Source organism: Ornithodoros turicata, chromosome 7 (assembly GCF_037126465.1).
Source record: "Ornithodoros turicata isolate Travis chromosome 7, ASM3712646v1, whole genome shotgun sequence".
Taxonomy (NCBI): Eukaryota; Metazoa; Arthropoda; class Arachnida; order Ixodida; family Argasidae; genus Ornithodoros; species Ornithodoros turicata.
Window position 1 is genome coordinate 29,570,775 of NC_088207.1, and position 19,258 is coordinate 29,590,032.

The window sequence follows — 19,258 nt, forward strand, 5'->3', positions numbered from 1 at the left end:
CCGTCGCCTGCTCTATAATAGAAGGAGACCCACCCTTGAAATTTGTCTGGCTAAAGGAATCGTCAGTTCTTCAGAAAACTTCAAGGATAGGCATTTCTGAAGGAGGCACCTTCTCAACTCTGAACATTTCTCCGCTCAAACCTGAGGACTCTGGTAACTACACTTGCGTCACAAGCAATTCCCGAGGCTCAGCTTCGCACTCCAGCACTCTCATTGTTCATGGTAAGTCATTTTATGCTCCTAGTAAAAAGTCCGCTATGGCGTACATGCAGCACAGTAGGCGAGTAGTGATATCGATAACGTACAACAAACACTGAATCAGTTAACGAAATATAAGCTGCAAAGTGCAATATTGTGCGTCGTTACAAGATCGATACGTCATACGTCCCAAGAGTCCACGAACTATCCATATAGTCGTCAATACAGACTTCTCCGCTTTTTAATTGGAAAAGAAAAAGTGACGGAATGAGGCAGCCGATAACGAGCGGTAGCTCGCGGGCGTCAATATACCATGTGTTCAAAGGCAGCTGCTCCGCTTGTAACAACACTAGCGCACACCTAGCTACTACCTAGGTCTAGCACATCTAGTTACTACCTAGCATCTAACCAAGGTCGTACCAATCAAGGCACTTATTTAAAGAATATTCTTCCATGCACCAGGCTTTCCAGACCTTTCATATTATACATATTTGACTTCTTTCTCTGTAGCACCTCCGTCATGGACAGATTCGCCGAAGGACCTTGTAACCACGGTTGGGAAACCTATCCTTTCCCCCTGTAATGCTGCAGGGAACCCAACACCTCAAATTGTGTGGTTCTACGACGGTACATATCACTTCAGCATCAACATAGTCAGGGACTATGATACCGCATCTTACCTTGCAATCTGTTCGACCTTCCAGAAATAAGGCTTCCAGTAACAAATTCAAACTCCCGCCTTCTGAATAATGGAACCTTGTACATACCAAAGGCAGAGAAGACCCACCAGGGACGCTACAGATGCGAGGCATCAAATGGTATCGGCGACACCTTGAACCAAGTCATCCGGATCATCGTCAAATGTATGATCACAAAATTGCAACCTACGAAATGCATCTTACCTCGGTTCAAAGAGTTTATGCTACTTTGGCGTCATACAGGGTGTTTTATAGTAAGAGAGACATCCGATGTGTGGCGCCAGAGGTCCAGTTAGGCATCGTTTTGTTACCTCTGGTACAGATCTGGGTGACGCTTACATTTTCAACGCCTACACTTTCAGTAATACAGACCTGCGTGTTTCTAATATTTCGTTCACGGTATGGCAAGTGCTTGTCGATGCAATATCTGTGATTTCTTGGTTGTCTGCAACGTACCTTTATCAACGGCGGTATTGCTGCTTTCCTTTTGCTGTATCGTACCTTCGTCGGCATTTCGCATGGGTAAGTCAAGTTTCATCAAGGACATATATCTTCACACAGCGAAAATCTAACCGTACTACGATCCATTATCCTTGTAGAATGAGCCGTCGTACTGCAAAATGTAACTCGAATATGGCAGCAAAAGAGACGTACAACTGTAATTGTCACTAAGTCCTAACAGAACTTATCTTAGGCTGCTTTGCTAGCCCTTAAAAATCTGTAACTCTTACAGTTCCATGAATTTACTGATCGGGATTATTTCTTTTTTCCAACGCAGTTCCACCTAAGGTGCCGTACGTTGCTTTCCCGCAAAACTTGATAGTTGGAGAAAGGGCATCTGCTTTGTGCACCTCAACGGCTGGTGATCGACCCCTCAACTTTGTATGGCTTAAAGATGATAAAGTCATCACGAATGTTAGCACAATCAGGATTGCTGACAGCAGCGAATCGTCAACACTGAACATCAGTCCGCTTGATCTGAACGATAATGGCAACTACACCTGTGTTGTCAGCAATCCAGCTGGGTCTGCATCGTTCACAACGCACATCACAGTGCAAGGTATGATATATATATCCCAGGAACTAGCTGTGATTCTTTCTCGTATAGTTCTGAAGAAAGAACTGAGCAATGTTTTACAGGAGTCTTTCTTCAATGTATGTATGTAGGTGAAGGATTTCTGGCACAGGGGCTACTTAGGCAAAAGAGTTCTTCCTCGATGTTACGTAGTAGTCCCAGAGACTCCCTCGCCTTCAGATGTTAGCTGCATGTGTATACTTGCCCTTGTGACGTTAGTGTTCTTGGACCTTGATATGCCAGAATGATATGACTGCTAATGAGTGCTGAGGCGACGGGGAGAAAAATGAAACGGAACGAATAGATTATATTATATCGCAGCGTATGACGCGAGCACGTCGAGATAGCCCCTTACTTATAGCAGTTATTGCGTTTCTTGCAGCGCCTCCGTCCTGGACTGTTGAACCTACCGACACGTCTATCACTGCTGGTTCAACAATAACGATTCGATGCTCTGCAGCAGGATCGCCAAAGCCGAACCTAACATGGAGCAGAAAAGGTTCGATACTCCCTGTAAAGATACCCTACACTACGACCTACAGTACTCATCTCTAACCTCCAATAATTTAGGTCCAAAACAGAAGGAATGGGTCCCAATTGAAAATGCTCCGCAAGGAAATCTAAAGATCACATCGGCGACCAAGAAAGACGAGCAAGGATACAAATGTACAGCTAGAAACGGTGTCGGCAGGGACATCTTCAAAACCATCGTGGTTACTGTCACTCGTACGTTTCCAAAGCTTTCGGGGCTACACTGTCGCGCAACGTAGTACCACTGTTTTCCAAAGCGTGGCGCTAGGTGTTCTACGTTTTCTCGAAATGCTTGTCAGGGCTATAGGACGCCTTGCGGCCATTACAAATAGCACATCGCGTAGGCTAAGGAGTGTTTTCCCCTTGTCGTCCACAATGCAAGTGTTTTGCCCAGGCGTTCTAGTTCAACTTTTCATCTATGCGTCGACCTTCGGTGATACAGCGTTCCCTGATGCGAAAGGTAACTTGGTCTATTGTCCGTTTGTGACTGCTTGTAACCGCCTCGCATCCAGTGCATATAGTCATTCACACAACTCTATTTTCAGCAGCTCCCAAAATTTTGCCATTCGTCATCCCGAAGCGCTTGCTTGTCGGTGAACGTTTTGGAGTGACCTGTGCTACGGCATCAGGGGGAAAGCCGTTTCAGTTTGTCTGGTTAAAGGACGGCCAAACGCTACACCCAAGCAAGAGCGTGAATATAGTGGACAGTTCCGAGTACTCGACGCTAAGCATTCAGAACCTTGTGCTGGAGAATTCAGGAAATTACACGTGCGTCGTCAGCAACGCTGCTGGCACTGAGTCCTACTCTGACTCGTTGGATATTAAAGGTGAGGATCAGTATCACACAGAATTCGGATGATACAACATCTTTATTGCGTCTTTTCTCTTCCTGCTGACTTTATTTTTGCACACGCGGGTCTTCGAACATACGAAATGTACTGAAAGGCTGATATTGGGTTGTGCCATTCCGCAGCTCCTCCAGTGTGGGTACGCGAGCCTGAAGACACGTCAGTGACCGCAGGCCAGTCCACTGAACTGCAATGTGAAAGTAAAGGACACCCAACACCCACAGTCACGTGGAAGCGAATAGGTAAGCGAGTAATCTTCAGCTTTTCCTCGAAGGTCAAGTACAAATGGCTTGATAAAGAGTGTTACATGCGCGACTTCTTACATTGTCAATTGTGAAGAGAGAAACCAATTCTTTGACATCGAGCTGTTACAGGAATACACCTATCCCAGCACGGACGTAAATTATCTTAGTTACGATGTCAGCTCTCAACACACGTACTTCGGCTAGCCTAGAGTAACACTTTCGGACACTGCGACACGAAAAGCTCGTTTGAGTCCTTGTAGAATGAACTGTTCAAATGCAAAATACGTCAAACACAAGCACTGAGACCAGACTCAATCGTCTTCCTGAATTCATAAAAAAAAATCGCCACAATTTACGATAATGTATTCATGATTTTCAGATGGCACGACTGTCACCACTCTATCTGGACGAACCATCAAAATTGCCAGTGCCTCAAAGGCTCACCAAGCCACCTTCAGTTGCCTTGTCACCAACGGTGTTGGCAACGACTTGCACAAGACAGTGCGGTTATCAGTAAAATGTATGTCTTACAGGTTCATCGCTATGACATTGCGACTTAAATGTCCGCAGTGAAATGCGTGTGTTATTACACACATAATTCTTTAGCATGATTAGGTACAAATGTTTCCCGGAAGGCGGCGCTAGTGCTCTACGTTCTTTCAAAGTGTATGTCGGAGTTCTGGCATCGCTTTGTCGGCCATTTGCGTTGGTACACCGCGTAGAGGAAGTGTGATCGGGAACGATGAAGTTGTTTTTGCGAGCACCAACCCTACTCGTCGTTGTAATAACCACTTTCTGCGCAAGCACAGTCGACGGCGCTGCAGGTACGTCTGCCACTTCAATTTTACTGCATGATAAGTTGTTCCTGGGCATGACAATAATATGTCGCTCTCATTTGCAGCTGCCCCTAAGATCATTCCTTTCACGTTTCCAAAGAATTTGCTCGTTGGAGAGCATTTCAGCGTAGCATGTGCCATCGCTTCGGGTGAGAAGCCATTTCGATTTGTCTGGCTAAAAGACGGCACGACGCTGCGTCCCGGCAAGGATGTGCAAATCGCGGGTGTCTCGGAGTACTCGACAACGCTGGCTATTCAGAACCTAGCCCTGGAGAATTCTGGCAACTACACATGCGTAGTTAGCAACGCTGCTGGCACGATGTCTTACTCTGAAGCACTGGAAATTAAAGGTAGGTCACCCAGCAATACAAGCATGCTGAAAACCTCTGCGATACGTGTCACATATGTAATTGGTATGTGGCTCAATTTTGTATGCAGAACTTAGTTGTCAAGCATGAAAATCCACTGTCTTTCACGCGATTTACTTAAATATCATATTGTGGAGGAGAAATGCTCGATACGTATAATCAGAGACATGTATGTAGCACTGCTTTTCGTATTGACGCAAACGTCCTATTATTTAGCTCCTCCTGCTTGGATACAAGAACCTAAAGATACTACTGTGACTGCTGGCCAATCGGTTGAATTGCGCTGCGAAGGCAAAGGCTTTCCAAGGCCAACAGTCACATGGAGACGGACAGGTGAGAGGTGGAAGGAAACAATGAAAAAGCTGTCGAGTTACGAAAGTTCTTCATTTGGTGCTCCACACGAGGAGCATCCATCTGAAGTCTAAAGCAGCTGCGGCAACTTTTCGAACTCGTTTTTGTGTTTTGGATGTCTCCTGCATAATGCCCTACTAAGCTACGATGTTACTCTGAAAATCTAGCGAACGAACATCACACCATTTTAAAGCGTACCAGTTCCAACGCCACATGTTATGAAAGTATGATCTGCTGATAGTGTATTTAACAGAACCAATTTACTGCGCTTGAAGGATTTCTTATATGTGCCATCATCTTTACTTGTTTCAGATGGCGAGCAGGTTGTTACACTGAATGGGACGACCATCAAAATCGCTAGCGTCAACAAGGCCCACCAAGCCACCTACAGATGTCTTCTCACAAATGGAATCGGCCATGACCTCCAGAAGACAGTACAGCTGCATATCAAACGTATGCCGTCGTCCCCACGGTTTATTTTCGCCGCTATCAAAATCAGATTGCGAATTCCGTTAAAGCTACTACACTACGTCAATTTGTAGTTGGTTATCCGACTCCAGTGTGGCGCTGCTGGTCCGTTAGTGTTATCCGGTTGAACGTACACAATATGCGCGGCCATTGCGTTGTTTCGCTATTCTCATTGAGGACATCCGTTCGTGTGCTTGCTCGTACCGGGAAAAATATGAGCGCTTGTCATATCTACTGTGTCGTCATCCTCTGCGATCTTTTCATTTCTGCCGTAGCATCTCCGGGTTCATTTGCAACATCCAGTGAGTATTTGCATTTCCATTTGTTCCTACATTAAGTCCAAGTGCTCAACCTTAACGAAACTTACACTTTTGCAGTCGCACCGAAGCTCCAACCGTTTGTGATCCCCAAGACATTAGCTGGTGAAGCAGTCAGCATAACATGTTCAGCAGCGTCCGGTAGCAAGCCACTGAAATTTCTCTGGCTCAAGGACGGTCGCAGTATGCAGACTACACCGAGTGTTCACATTGTGGACAGCCCCGATTATTCAACGATCAGGATTGAAGATCTACGGCCTGAACATGCAGGGAACTACACATGCGTTGTAAACAATACAGCAGGAACTGTTTCGTATTCCGACGCACTGGAAGTAAAAGGTGAGCCGCTCTTTACTGCTTATCCTTGAGGATAGGCAGTATTTCTCATTTTTTTAGGAAGCCGGCGTAGCGCACATATCTGCGTACACATCCTCTAATGCTTGTAGACGGAACTGTAGATTACTCATGGATGAGCGTTGTCGGTCTTGTGCATAAAAGACCTTGCATAAGCAACTACAGAGGGAACCCCTAACCACGTTTCAGTTACGAAAAACAATCGACCCTGCAGTCAAAACTTGCAGTCAATGTTAGATGATAAAACTTAACCATATTTCGAAGGTCCCATACTGGGAACGGATCATATTTTTTGTGTGGTGAGCCACGTCAATGTAGACCTGCCATCCATGCAGGCTTGTTGTTGTTACGTGCAGCATTTATTTACCAACCTGTCAGTTCTCGTAATTTGCACAGTCAATCTTGAAGCCATATACATTTCTTGTTCATCTATAAAAAGTTAAAACGATACACACTGCACAATCCCAGCACCACCTAAATGGACGAAGGAACCGAAGGACATCGTAGTTACAGCTGGAGAAAAAGCAGAATTGCGTTGCGAAGGAACGGGCTATCCTGATCCAGTCAGCCACTGGACACGACAAGGTAGACACTCACAGGCAGCCTTTTATTGCATCTGTAATCTTTTATTCTCGACTTCTCCCACTTGATGCCTATCCATTTCAGAAGGAGAGCTCAAGACGCTGGACGTGTCTGACGCCGTCTACACTATATCGGCCGCCTCAAAGCAACACGAAGGCGCTTACACCTGTACGGTCGCCAACAGCGTAGGCAATCCCTTGGAAAAGACAATTATGGTCACCGTAAAACGTAGCGTAAACTCTCTTCTGCTTCTTTTCCACTCTTTTAGGTGGCGTACCGTCACCAGATTATGCGCAATTTTCGCTTCAGTGTCAATAACGCTCAAAGTGTGGCGCTAGCAGTTCTGTTCTTACGGACTTCCACAGCCGTAAAGTATGATGCTAGTCGGCCATTGTGGAAAACGCGTTCTTCTGCCGAAGCGCTTCGCTCAGGGAGCTGTTTGGCTCGTATAGCCTCCACGATGTCTACGTTAACCACAGCTAGATTTGCGTATGTCTTAGCAGTTTTACTTTCCGTGCTGCACGTACATAGGGCGACCGCTGTATCAGGTAAGGACACTTTACCACTAATTTCTACCGAAGAAACAATCAGGTCATGTCTTCCTTCTGCAGTGCTTCCCAAAATACTTCCGTTCAGTTTTCCAAAGACGATGGTTGTAGGAGAACGTATCAGCATTACCTGTACAACCGCTGCCGGTGACAAGCCCTTCAAGTTTACGTGGTTAAAAGACGGATCAACTCTGCGCCAAGAAGCAAACACCAAAGTTGCAACATCTCCCGAATACTCCATGATGAACATTGAGCGACTCAGTGTGCAAAATGCTGGAAATTACACGTGTGTTGTCAGCAACACGGCGGGGACTGTGTCGTACACGGACTTCCTCGAAGTTCGAGGTAAGCCTGTAGTTACAACCGCCTACTTCGTTACACGTTATTCGGTTTTTAAGAGTAGATATATATGTACAACCCTAAATTCTGTCTGTGTAGCTTGGTCACGTATGTCGAGTGTCGTTCTCTTGATTGCCTAGTCGTTGAAGCAACTGGAAAACTCTTATGTTCCTCATCTTGGACTACACAATTTCACTTCAGCTTCCCCGGAGTGGGTCTCGGAACCGAAAGACGTCGTTATCACTTCTGGAAAAGAAGTGGTACTTATTTGCAATGGTAAAGGTCACCCCACACCAACAGTATCGTGGACAAGACATAGTAAGTAGGCATTATTCCTCGTATATCATCGTTACTTATTGCTAGTATTTCAAAATAACCTGCACGTTCTTCCAGTTGACGACGGTAAAGAAGGAGCATTAGACAATGGTAAAGACCGTATGCTACGCTTTCCGTCTGTCTCAAAGAGCGACGCTGGATCCTATACGTGCCATCTCGACAACGGGATTGGAAAAGGCCTCCGTAAAACCATCTCCATTGCAGTAAAACGTAAATATGTGAAAAGCAACCATAGACGCAGTTCTACAAATGATGTCCACCATACAGTATGCATCTACAGTTCATTTCTCCGTTTGGCCTCATCGGCAGTATCTCTTCGCCATGCCTAAAACCGCAACACATTTCGTAGCTTGTTCACAGTACAACGTCCCTGAGTCCTTTTTCTACCACTCGGTTCAATTGCAAATGACACTGCCTGAATTTCACTGTACACTTTCGGTGTTCCACGGACGTTTCATAATGCAGTGGCGCAACATTCGGTGTGTATGCCAACTAAACTTTGGACATGGCTCAAGTTACGTTTGCTGCCAACGTGTGGCGCTAGGTGTTCCATTCTTACGGACTTTCAGAACAGTAACGTTTGATGCTAGCCGGCCATTGTTGAAGAGCGTTGTTTTCACGTACCGCTTCGCTTAGAGTGCTTTTCGCTTCATGTGACTTAGGCGATGTCTGGGTTAACCATACCTAGATTTTTGTGTGTCTTCACGGTTGTGCTTCTCGCAGTGCTCGTACACAGAGCGACCACTGCATCAGGTAAGTTCTTTTACCAGCAATTTTTACAGTACATATAACCCTGTCGTATCCTTCCTCTGCAGTGCCTCCCAAGATACTTCCCTTCAGTTTCCCGAAAACGATGGTTGTAGGAGAGCGTATCAGCATTATTTGCACAACAACAGCAGGAGACAAGCCCTTGAATTTTAAATGGTTAAAAGACGGGTCAATGTTGCGTCAAGAAGCAAACACCACAGTTACAACTTCTCCCGAGTACTCCACGATGAATATCGCACGACTCAGTGTGCAAAATGCTGGAAATTACACGTGTGTTGTCAGCAACGGCGCCGGGACTGTGTCTTACACGGACTCCCTAGAAGTTCGGGGTAAGCCTGTTTTACGACAACCTCCTGCGTTAGGCGCCTCGATTGAGCAGCAACACATGTAAGGCGAGCAGGGAATTTGGAATAGAAATTCGACATTTATGTATTCTGATGGCGTATCTTGAATCCAACGCTGTTTATTATAACCCTTTCAAGCAACTGTTAAGATCGCATGCTGATTATAGTGCGCGATGCGTTTTCACTTCAGCTCCCCCGGAATGGGTCTCAGAACCAAAAGACGTTGTTATCACTTCCGGGAAGGAAGTGGTTCTTAGTTGCTTTGGTAAAGGCCACCCTACACCAACGGCATCGTGGGCAAGGCATAGTGAGTAGACACTATTCTCGTGTGCTATTACTAAGTATCGCCAGTGTTTGCGAACAACTGCATGTCCTTCCAGTTGCCGACGGCAAAGAAGAAGCCATAGACAATGGCAGCGACAGTGTGCTACGCTTCCAGTCCATCTCGAAGAGCGACGCAGGGTCTTACACGTGCAAACTAGACAACGGGATTGGAAAAGGCCTTCGTAAAACCATCTCCCTTGTAGTAAAACGTAAATGTCAGAAAAGCGACAACAGACAAAGTTCCACAGACGACGTGCAGCAAACAGAGCTGTGCAAATATTTATTTCGCAATGCCTAAAAATATAACGCTTCTGGCAGCCTGTACAGAACACATTTGTCTTTGCAGGCGTAGCTTTAGTTCTTTCACTTAGAATGCATCATCACTTGACCATTCTATCACTACTTGGTTAAATCGAAAACGAAACTATACTTTGGCCTTGTGCTTTCAGTGTCTGTCAGCCTCTACAGAATGCAGTGGCGCAACATTCGGCGTGTCTGCCAACTAAATCCTTGACACGGCTTAAGTTCCATTTCCTACCAATGCGTGGCGCTAGGTGTTCCGTTCTTACGGACTTTCACAGAGGTAACGTTTGATGTCTGTCAGCCATTGTTGAAAACGCGTTGCTCTGCCGAAGGGCTTCACCCAGGGCACCGATCGCCTCGTACGTCTTGGGCATGACTTCGTTACCCAGAGCTGGATTTTTGTGCTTCCTTGCGGTTGTGCTTTCCGAGGTGCTCGTAGGTAGAGCGACCGCTGCATCAGGCAAGTTGTCTTTACCAGTCATTTATGTGGTAGAAATAGTATAATCCTGTCGTTTCCTCCGCAGTGCCTCCCAAAATACTTCCGTTCAGTTTTCCAAGAACAATGGTTGTAGGACAGCGTATCAGCATCATGTGCACAACCGTAGCAGGCGACAAGCCGCTCAAGTTTACATGGTTAAAAGATGGGTCAACGTTGCGTCAAGAAGCAAACACCACAATTACAACGTCTCCCAAGTACTCCACAATGAATATTGAGCGACTCAGTGTGCAGAATGCTGGAAATTACACGTGTGTCGTTAGCAACGTTGCCGGGACTGTGTCTTATACAAGTTCCCTCGAAGTTCGAGGTAAGTGTGTTTCACAACAGCATACTTCATTACACATCTCGCTTCTGCAAATACTACAGATGCAGGGTGGGCGCGGTAACTCAAACCCAGATTCCGCCGTTGCATATTCTGATGGCGTATCTTGAATTCAACGCTGATTAGTCTCAAGTTTTTTAAGCGCCTGTTAGTATAATCTCCTGTTGGCTATCGTTCACTATGCGTTTTCACTTCAGCTCCACCGGAATGGGTCTCTGAACCAGAAGACGTTGTTATCACTTCTGGAAAAGAAGTGCTACTTAGATGCAACGGCACAGGTCACCCTACACCAACGATATCATGGACAAGGCATAGTGAGTAGACACTGTTCTCGAATACCACTGCTACCCATCGCATATTTCAAAACAACGCGCATGTCCTTCCAGTTGCCGAAGGCAAAGGAGAAGCCATGGACAATGGCAGAGACAGTGTGCTACGCTTCCCATCGATCTCAAAGAGCGACACCGGGTCCTATACGTGCCAACTACACAACGGGATCGGACAAGGCCTTCGTAAAACCATCTCCCTTGTAGTAAAACGTAAATACGTATGAGCAGATCTACCATAGACGCAGTTCCACAAATGATGTGCAGCATATGTCGCCCTCTGCTGTTCATTTGGTGTCATCCGCAGCATAGTTTCACCTGGCCTACGAGCATGACACACTCGACAGCTTGAACATAATGCAATGTCTTTCAGTCCCCAGAATATAGAGGCATCAACGCTCGGTCGTGTTTCTACTACTCTGTTCATCCGCGAACGGAACTTACCAGCATTTACTGTACATTTTCGATGTTTGTCGCACGTTTCATAATGCAGTGGCGCAGCATTCGGTGTGTATGCAAACTAAATCTTGGACATGGTTCAAGTTACGTTTCCTACCAACGTGTGGCGCTAGGGGTTCCATTCTTACGGACATCCACAACAGTAACGTATGACGCTAGTCGGCCATTGTTGAAAACGCGTTTTCTGCCGAACCGCTTCGCTTAGGGTGCTGTGCTTCTACTGCGACTAAGCCGATGTCTGCGTTAACCACACCTGGATTTGCATGTGGCTTCGCGGTTGTGCTTTCCGCAGTACTCTTAAACAGAGCAGCCTCTGTATCAGGTACGTTTGCTTACGAGTAATTTCCACAGTATAGAATACATATATGCCGTGCCTTTCCTCTGCAGTGCTTCCCAAAATACTTCCGTTCAGCTTTCCGAAAACAATGGTTGTAGGAGAACGTATCAGCATCTTCTGCACAACCACAGCAGGAGACAAGCCCTTAAATTTTAAGTGGTTAAAAGACGGATCAACGTTACGTCAAGAAGCAGACACCACAGTTACAACCTCTCCCGAGTACTCCACGATGAATATCGCACGACTAGGTGTGCAAAATGCTGGAAATTACACGTGTGTCGTCAGCAACGCCGCCGGGACTGTGTCTTACACGGACTCCCTGGAAGTTCGAGGTAAGCCTGTTTTCCAAGATCCTGCTTCGGTAGGCGTTTCGTTTAAACGACTGCAATAAACTGAAGCAAACAAACAAAATCCTGGATTACACAATTTCACTACAGCTTCACCGGAGTGGGTCTCGGAGCCACAGGACGTTGTTATCACTCCCGGGAAAGAAGTGGTACTTAGTTGCTACGGGAAAGGCCACCCCACACCGACGGTAACGTGGACAATGCATAGTGAGTAGGCAAAACCCTGGTGTACCATCACTACTTATCGCCTCTGTTCCAAGACAACTGCATGTCCTTCCAGATGCCGACGGTAAAGAAGATGCCATAGACAATGGCAAAGACAGTGTGCTACGCTTCCCGTCTGTCTCAAAGAGCGACGCTGGATCCTACACGTGTCATCTAGACAACGGGATCGGAAAAGGCCTTCGTAAAACCATCTCCCTTGTAGTAAAACGTAAATACCTGAAAAGGGAGCGCATATGCAATGCTACAAAGAACATATAACACACAGCGCTGTTCCGTTGTTCATGTAGACATTTGGCGAGCATATGCAGCTTTGTTTAATCATGCCCAAAGGGAAAACACTTTTCGTAACCTGTAACAAACACTTTGTTTTTGAAGGGACGCACCGTTAGTTCCTTCATTTTAAAAGCGAAAGCGAAACTTTACTGGGTTTTGCTTAATACCTTCAGTGTCCGTCACACTGTACACAGTGCAGTGGCGCAACATTCGGCGTGTATGCAAACTAAATCTTTGACATTGCTAAAGTTACGTTTCCTACCAATGTGTGGCGCTAGGTGTTCCGTTCTTACGGACTTTCACAGCAGCAACGTTTGATGCTAGTCGTCGGCCATTGTCAAAAACGCGTTGTTCTGCCGGAGGGCCTCACTTGGGGTGATGATTGCGTCGTACGGCTTTGGCATGTCTCGGTTAACCAGAGCTGGATTTTGGTGCTTCCTTGCGTTTGTGCATTTTGTATGGCTCATAGGAAAAGCTACCGGAGCATCAGGTAAGTTCCCTTCATCAGGTGTTTATGTGATAGAAATATTCTAATGCCCTCATCTCATTTCCATTGCAGTGCCGCCCAAAATACTTCCTTTCAGTCTCCCAAAAACGATGGTCGTAGGACAGCGTATCAGCATCACCTGCACAACGATAGCGGGCGACAAGCCACTGAAGTTTACGTGGTTAAAAGACGGATCAACACTGCGTCAAGAAGCCAACACCACAGTTGCAACTTCTCCCGAGTACTCCATCATGAATATTGGACGACTTAGTGTGCAAAATGCTGGAAATTACACGTGTGTTGTTAGCAACACAGCTGGGACAGTGTCTTTCACGGACTCACTCGAAGTTCGAGGTAAGCCTGCTTAACAGCAGCCTACGCATGTCTTCGACGAACACTTGTCTGATAGGAACGGTTACCAGATACGTTACGTGTCTTGACTTGACGGTGAAGTATTTTGAGTGCAAAGCCGTTCGGTACCTAGTTGCTGAGGCTGTAAATATTATGTTCCTCATGTTGGACCATGTATATCCGTTCTAGCACCCCCTGAGTGGGTTTCGGAACCAGTAGACGTTGTTACCACTGCCGGGAAAGAAGTGGTACTTGGTTGCTACGGAAAGGGCCACCCTACACCGACGGTCTCGTGGACAAGGCAGAGTGAGTACACACTGGGTTGGAAATCATAGCTACTTATCGACAGTGTTTCCAAAAACTTCACGTCCTTCCAGTTTCCGACGGTAAAGAAGAAGCCATTGACAGGCCAGCCAATGGCAGGGACAGTGTGCTACGCTTCCAATCTGCCTCAAAGAGCGACGCAGGAACCTACGCGTGCCAGTTAAACAACGGGATTGGCAAAGGCCTTCGTAAAACCATCTCCCTTGTAGTAAAATGTAAATATAGGAAAAGATACCACAGACTCATCTCCACAAATGACGTGCGGCATATGACGACCTTGAGCGGCTAACCATATTGCGTTCACTTGACCGTTTTGTGTTAACTGCAGGCTTTGTTTCACCATGACTTAAAAACGCGACACTTATCGCAGCTTACACAGAAGAATTTAAAAGGCTTTGAGCACCCTTGCTTCACGAGGATTCGTCCTACACTTTCGGTATCTGTCGCACTTTACACAGTCCAGTGGCGCAACGTTCGGTGTTTGTGTCAACTAAATCTTGGACATAGTTCAAGTTACGTCCCATACCGAAGTGTGGCGCTACGTGTTCCGTACTTTCTCTCCTACAGCACAACAATAACGTAGGATGTTCGACAGCCATTATTGCGACCCGGCTGTTTGAGCAGACAGTACTTGGTGCAGTGTCCCTCTACAGTGGTACGGAGTCCACTCGGTCACACGAATTATGTGTCCGGCACTAATACGCGTGTTTGTGGCAATAATTTTAACGACGACTACTCAAAAGGCGAACGCTGCATCAGGTAAGAGCTTTGCTGTCACACCTCATAGCCGTGCACAATCGTTATGCTTGTTCTTGTTTTCAGTGCCTCCGAAAATCTTTCCGTTTGCATTTCCAAAGACGCTGGTCGTTGGAGAACGAGTCGGCATTGCCTGCACAACATTAAGTGGGGACAAGCCATTCAAGTTCCTCTGGATAAAAGATGGATCAGCGCTTCGCGAAGAAGCAAACATCAAAACTGCCACATTCCCAGAGTACTCCATGTTACATATTGAGAGTGTCAGCTTGTCCAACGCTGGAAATTACACGTGTGTGGTCAGCAACTCGGCTGGCACTGTGTCCAGTGGTGCTACCCTAGAAGTCAGAGGTGCGATGTTCTGACGTTTCTCACTGTTTGACTACGAAACTTAAAAGTACCATTATTATACTTCGAGCACGTTTAAATGGTACGCTATATTTAAAGATACCAGCGCGAAACATTTGTCAATGCCTCTTCGCTTCCATGATTGCGCTGGCGGGTCTTTCTGCAACGCTTGTTACTTGTAGCTCCCCCAGGATGGACATTTGAACCAGAGGACATAACTGTCACGGCAGGACAAGAAGTGACCTTACGTTGCGAGGGTACAGGGTACCCTCATCCTACTGCGACTTGGACACGAGACAGTGAAGGTGAGTTGACTTTCAATTAGGTCACGGTATATCTCGTATTCCTTACAAGTTATGCAAGAAGCTGGTTTCGGTTTTTCAGTTGCTCCGGGGAAGGAAAAATATCGAGATAATATACTACACTTTCCAGCAGTGTCGAAAAGTGACGAAGGAGCCTACACCTGTCAGCTGAGCAATGGGATTGGAAAAGACCTCCTCAAGACCGTCTCACTCGCAGTGAAACGTAATGACCAGGATGTTGTCACTGTACTGGGTTGCTCGTCCAGATGCGACGGTTTCTCCTTTAGGCACACAAGCAACACTGAACACGAAATTAGTCTTGTCTACTGCTTGCACCGGCGTTGTTTGAAACAAGACTATAATGCCACGATTAGATGCATTCCGAAGAGTACCTGTCCAATATAGCTCATACAGACACATAGCAAAGCCGACTGTGGCGCTGCGTTGGGTGCCCCTGCAAATTACATCTCCCGCTTGTTACGTCTTTTGCCAAAGTGTGGCGCTAGGGGTATCGTTGATAAAACAGTCTTTGTTACGGCTTGCAGTAATAACATTTCCGCCATAACGCAGCGAGTGCACCAGCAAGAAGTTAGCACTCGTTCCCTGACCCTTGTCACCGGGAGCTACACGATATAACCAATACGTTGACATGGCTGTTCATTGTAAAGCTAACGCGGGTCTTCAATTTGTGTGGTTGTGCTGCGTTGTGTTGCGAGTAGCCACAGCGTCCGGAGGTAAGCAAGTGTCACTTACTGCCCGTAGACGATAAGCTGCTTTCTCTGTGCAAATATTCAAAAATTAAGCGTAACTTTTTTACTTTACAGTGCCTCCTAAAATTGCTCCTTTTGTCTTTTCAAAAAACCTTCTGGTTGGAGAGCGTATCACTGTCGCCTGCACCACATCAGCAGGGGACAGGCCTGTTCAATTCGCATGGCTCAAAGACGGTTCTGCAGTGACTAATTCTGCCCATACCCGAATCATTGAAACCAGGGGATTCTCTACGCTAGAAATAGAACCGCTGACCGAAGGAAGCACAGGAAACTACACGTGTACGGCAACCAACGACGCCGGGTTCACGTCTTACACGGCACTGCTTGCAGTACACGGTAATATTCGTTACTTTTAGGGACTTCACGTTGAAGTTATAACCCTGTTTTATTCTAACCGTAAAATGTATTCAGCTCCACCAACGTGGATTGATGAACCAAAAGACGTCACACGGATATCTGGAACAAATGTCACCCTCACGTGTTCTGCAAGAGGCATTCCATTGCCGAAGGTCACATGGAGCAAAATAGGTACGTGCTAAACACAATCTCCTGTAGTCGTTCCCCCGAGTTGACATTTTTGAATTTACTGCTACTGCCCACTTGCATACGTATGCGCAGACGGTGGTACGAATGACAGAACACCAATCAAGGCGACTGAAGGCGAATCTTCAGGCATGTCTACCATCACGATTCACAACGTAGGTAAATCGCATCAGGGTCAGTACATCTGCACAGCTACAAACGGAGTTGGAAATGATTTGTCTAGGACCTTAACTCTGAGGATCAAACGTAAGTAACCGCAGATTTCGTTATGGTACTGTTCTCTACGACAGAAAGAGTGGATTTTTCGCGTTTCCACCTGGAAACTCTGATGAGCAACAATCGTAGTGCATTTTTCTGCCGAAGTGTGGCGCAATGTCCTTGCTGGAGACAGTGTATTATGGCTACAAGTGATGCTTAAGCGCAACCATCACTATACGGGTGTAGCTGGGCCTAAAAGTGGAGACGGCCGTTGTTGCACGGATGACGGTGCTCGAGTCCTTCACAGTCTCGTAGAAATCGAGAATGCGTTTACCGGTATTTCAAGACATTATATGTCTCGTACACTGCCTCACTTGCATCGGCTTCGTTGCTTCCGCAAAAGGTACAGTATCTTTCCTCTAGTTTTCCAAGTTACTACTTTGCATGTGTTACAAGGGCTCTTGGTGCTTGGAAGTCTCAAAACTTTGCGCGCCCTTATTATTGGTATTTTCCTATCTCTTAGCTCCGAAGATCCAAGCCTTTTCATTCCCTTCGATGTTAACCGTCGGAGACAGCACCGCAATAGTGTGTGCTGTCACCGCTGGAGACAGGCCCTTAACATTCACTTGGTTGAAGGATGGAAGAGCATTAGAAACAGATAGCAAAATCAAGGTCTCCGAAGCCCCTGTGACGTCTACGATGACCATTGAGTCATTGAGCATGTCCCATTCAGGGAATTACACTTGCGTCGTCACGAACAGCGTGGGAACCGCATCGTACGCCGCTTCTTTGACTGTCAACTGTGAGTAATGATTCATGTTGTTTTATATGTTAATATGTTACACTGGAATCGTCTGTAACCACAAAGCACAGGATTCTAATCTTTTCTGTGCTTCGACCTCTAAAACGCTCCTCTGGGTTTGTTGATACTGCATACTCATACAAAAGAGTTAAAAAGGGATGGAAACACGGACAAACAAGACACATGCGCAACTTTTAACAACATTTACTCACGTTTTCCCAACCTTAAGTACTTCTAGAGGCTCCCATTCCTCGTCAGACAATATCACAGAAGACGTGATCACGCACTTGTCCCTACCCTAACCATTTCCAAGGCTTCCCACACTCTGTCTTCGGAAACTAGCCCTTGTCTTGGTCTCCGGAAATTTTGGTGTGGCATTTTAGGGATGTGACAAAAGGTACATAGGTCAACCCGAGAGGTGCGTAAGGAAACATAGGAACAAGATCGGGAAGCAGAACTAAATGTTATGGAACATATTCGGTACGGCACCGCGACACCCAATTTGGGGAGACTAAGAGAAGGGCTAGATTGCGGAGACAGACGGAGAAGGAACTCTGGGGGAGAGCTTGGAAATTGTTAGGTGTGCAAGTGGCGTATACACGTATTCTGCATAGCCAATTGACAAAGAACCAGAATTCCTCTTTCAGAGCTCCTAGTATGAGCAAGCCTTCTGAAACTGGTCCGATACCATACGGCTCCCCCAGATAATCTCAACAATGGAAACGAGTATTCAACCCGCCAAACGCTGGTGACATCCCTAACATCGGCTTCAACATACCGGCGGTTCTCGTATCCTTGCGGGGAGACACTAACATCAAAGCTGCCACAATCCCCAGACTATTCCATGTTGATATTGAGAATCTCAGCTTGGTCATACGCTCCAAATTACACGTGTGTGGTCAACATTCAGCTGGGACTGTGTCAAACTGAGATAGCCTGCTTTGCTTTGCGCGGCGATAATGAAACTTAATTCTGCCTGTACAGTTGCTCAGCTTATGGCAGGCTTTGATATCGTTGTAATGGCAACTTAGCCCCACTGGTTAAAAAAAAAGCCTTACGTACCATTACGGTATTTTGCTCAGCTTTTATTCGTTTCAATAACTGCACTAACGCTTCTCCAACGCTCATGACTTGCAGCTCCCCCAGGATGGACAGTTCAACCAGAGGATATAACTGTCACTGCTGGACAAGAAGTGACGTTTCGCTGCGACGGTACAGGGTACCCCAATCCAACTGTGACTTGGACACGGCAATGTGAGCTGACTTTGCTTCAACGCGTCATATCTCGCATTTCTTACAACTATACTAGGAAGCTTGTTTCGATTTTCTAGCTGGCTCTGGGAAAGAAAAATATCAGGATAAGATGCTACACTTCGCAGCAGTGTCAAAAGGTGACGAAGGAACCTACACCTGTCAGATGAGCAATGGGATTGGAAAAGACCTTCTCAAGACTGTCTCACTCGCAGTGAAACGTAATCACCAGGATTTTATCCCTGTACCGTGGTCTTCGTCCAGATGAGACGGTTTCGCGTTTCTTTCTTCGGCGTCCCTAAGCAACACTGAATAGGCCATTGTTGCTATCTCAAGCTTCTGTTTCAGATAGGTCCCATTAGCAGCGTTGTTTTTAACAACACCGTAATACTACCAGTGAATTCCATCAAAAAGCGTACTCGTCTCTAACGTCCAATATATGTCACGTAGACACACGCACTGGGGACATAGAAACTGACGGTGGCGCTGCATTTGGTGTCTTTGCAAA

The 19,258-nt window shown here is 46.3% G+C and overlaps 2 protein-coding genes and 2 long non-coding RNA genes across 4 annotated transcripts in view; 3 read left to right on the forward strand and 1 right to left on the reverse strand.

Moving 5' to 3' along the window:
- LOC135400771 (uncharacterized) overlaps positions 1–19,258 on the reverse strand; it is a 155,038-nt gene that overhangs the window by 26,975 nt on the left and 108,805 nt on the right. The window lies entirely within an intron of this gene.
- On the forward strand, positions 2,457–6,022 carry LOC135399713 (cell adhesion molecule Dscam2-like). The gene is made up of 8 exons (XM_064631455.1): positions 2,457–2,697; positions 3,015–3,329; positions 3,476–3,592; positions 3,975–4,115; positions 4,497–4,781; positions 5,016–5,132; positions 5,463–5,584; positions 5,996–6,022. Exons 1-8 carry the CDS (start codon positions 2,457–2,459, stop codon positions 6,020–6,022), a joined length of 1,365 nt encoding a protein of 454 aa, XP_064487525.1.
- On the forward strand, positions 14,613–15,664 carry LOC135400772 (uncharacterized). The gene is made up of 3 exons (XR_010424643.1): positions 14,613–14,887; positions 15,067–15,189; positions 15,269–15,664. It is a non-coding gene; the product is annotated as an uncharacterized LOC135400772 (long non-coding RNA).
- Positions 15,836–19,055, forward strand: LOC135399715 (cell adhesion molecule Dscam2-like). Its single transcript, XM_064631458.1, has 7 exons — positions 15,836–15,920; positions 16,011–16,292; positions 16,368–16,484; positions 16,575–16,745; positions 17,221–17,499; positions 18,637–18,753; positions 18,831–19,055. The coding sequence occupies exons 1-7, from the start codon at positions 15,836–15,838 to the stop codon at positions 19,016–19,018; spliced, it is 1,239 nt and encodes a 412-aa protein (XP_064487528.1). The 3' UTR covers positions 19,019–19,055.

Excerpts from the sequence above, each read along its gene's own strand:
- LOC135399713 (XM_064631455.1), top strand. The coding sequence starts at position 2,457 with ATGGAGCAGAAAAGGTTCGATACTCCCTGTAAAGATACCCTACACTAC. Across the intron at positions 3,330-3,475 it reads TGACTCGTTGGATATTAAAG|CTCCTCCAGTGTGGGTACGC; the intron begins GTGAGGATCAGT and ends GCCATTCCGCAG. Across the intron at positions 5,133-5,462 it reads AGTCACATGGAGACGGACAG|ATGGCGAGCAGGTTGTTACA; the intron begins GTGAGAGGTGGA and ends TACTTGTTTCAG.
- LOC135399715 (XM_064631458.1), top strand. The coding sequence starts at position 15,836 with ATGGCTGTTCATTGTAAAGCTAACGCGGGTCTTCAATTTGTGTGGTTG. Across the intron at positions 17,500-18,636 it reads CGCTTCTTTGACTGTCAACT|CTCCCCCAGGATGGACAGTT; the intron begins GTGAGTAATGAT and ends CATGACTTGCAG. Across the intron at positions 18,754-18,830 it reads TGTGACTTGGACACGGCAAT|CTGGCTCTGGGAAAGAAAAA; the intron begins GTGAGCTGACTT and ends TCGATTTTCTAG.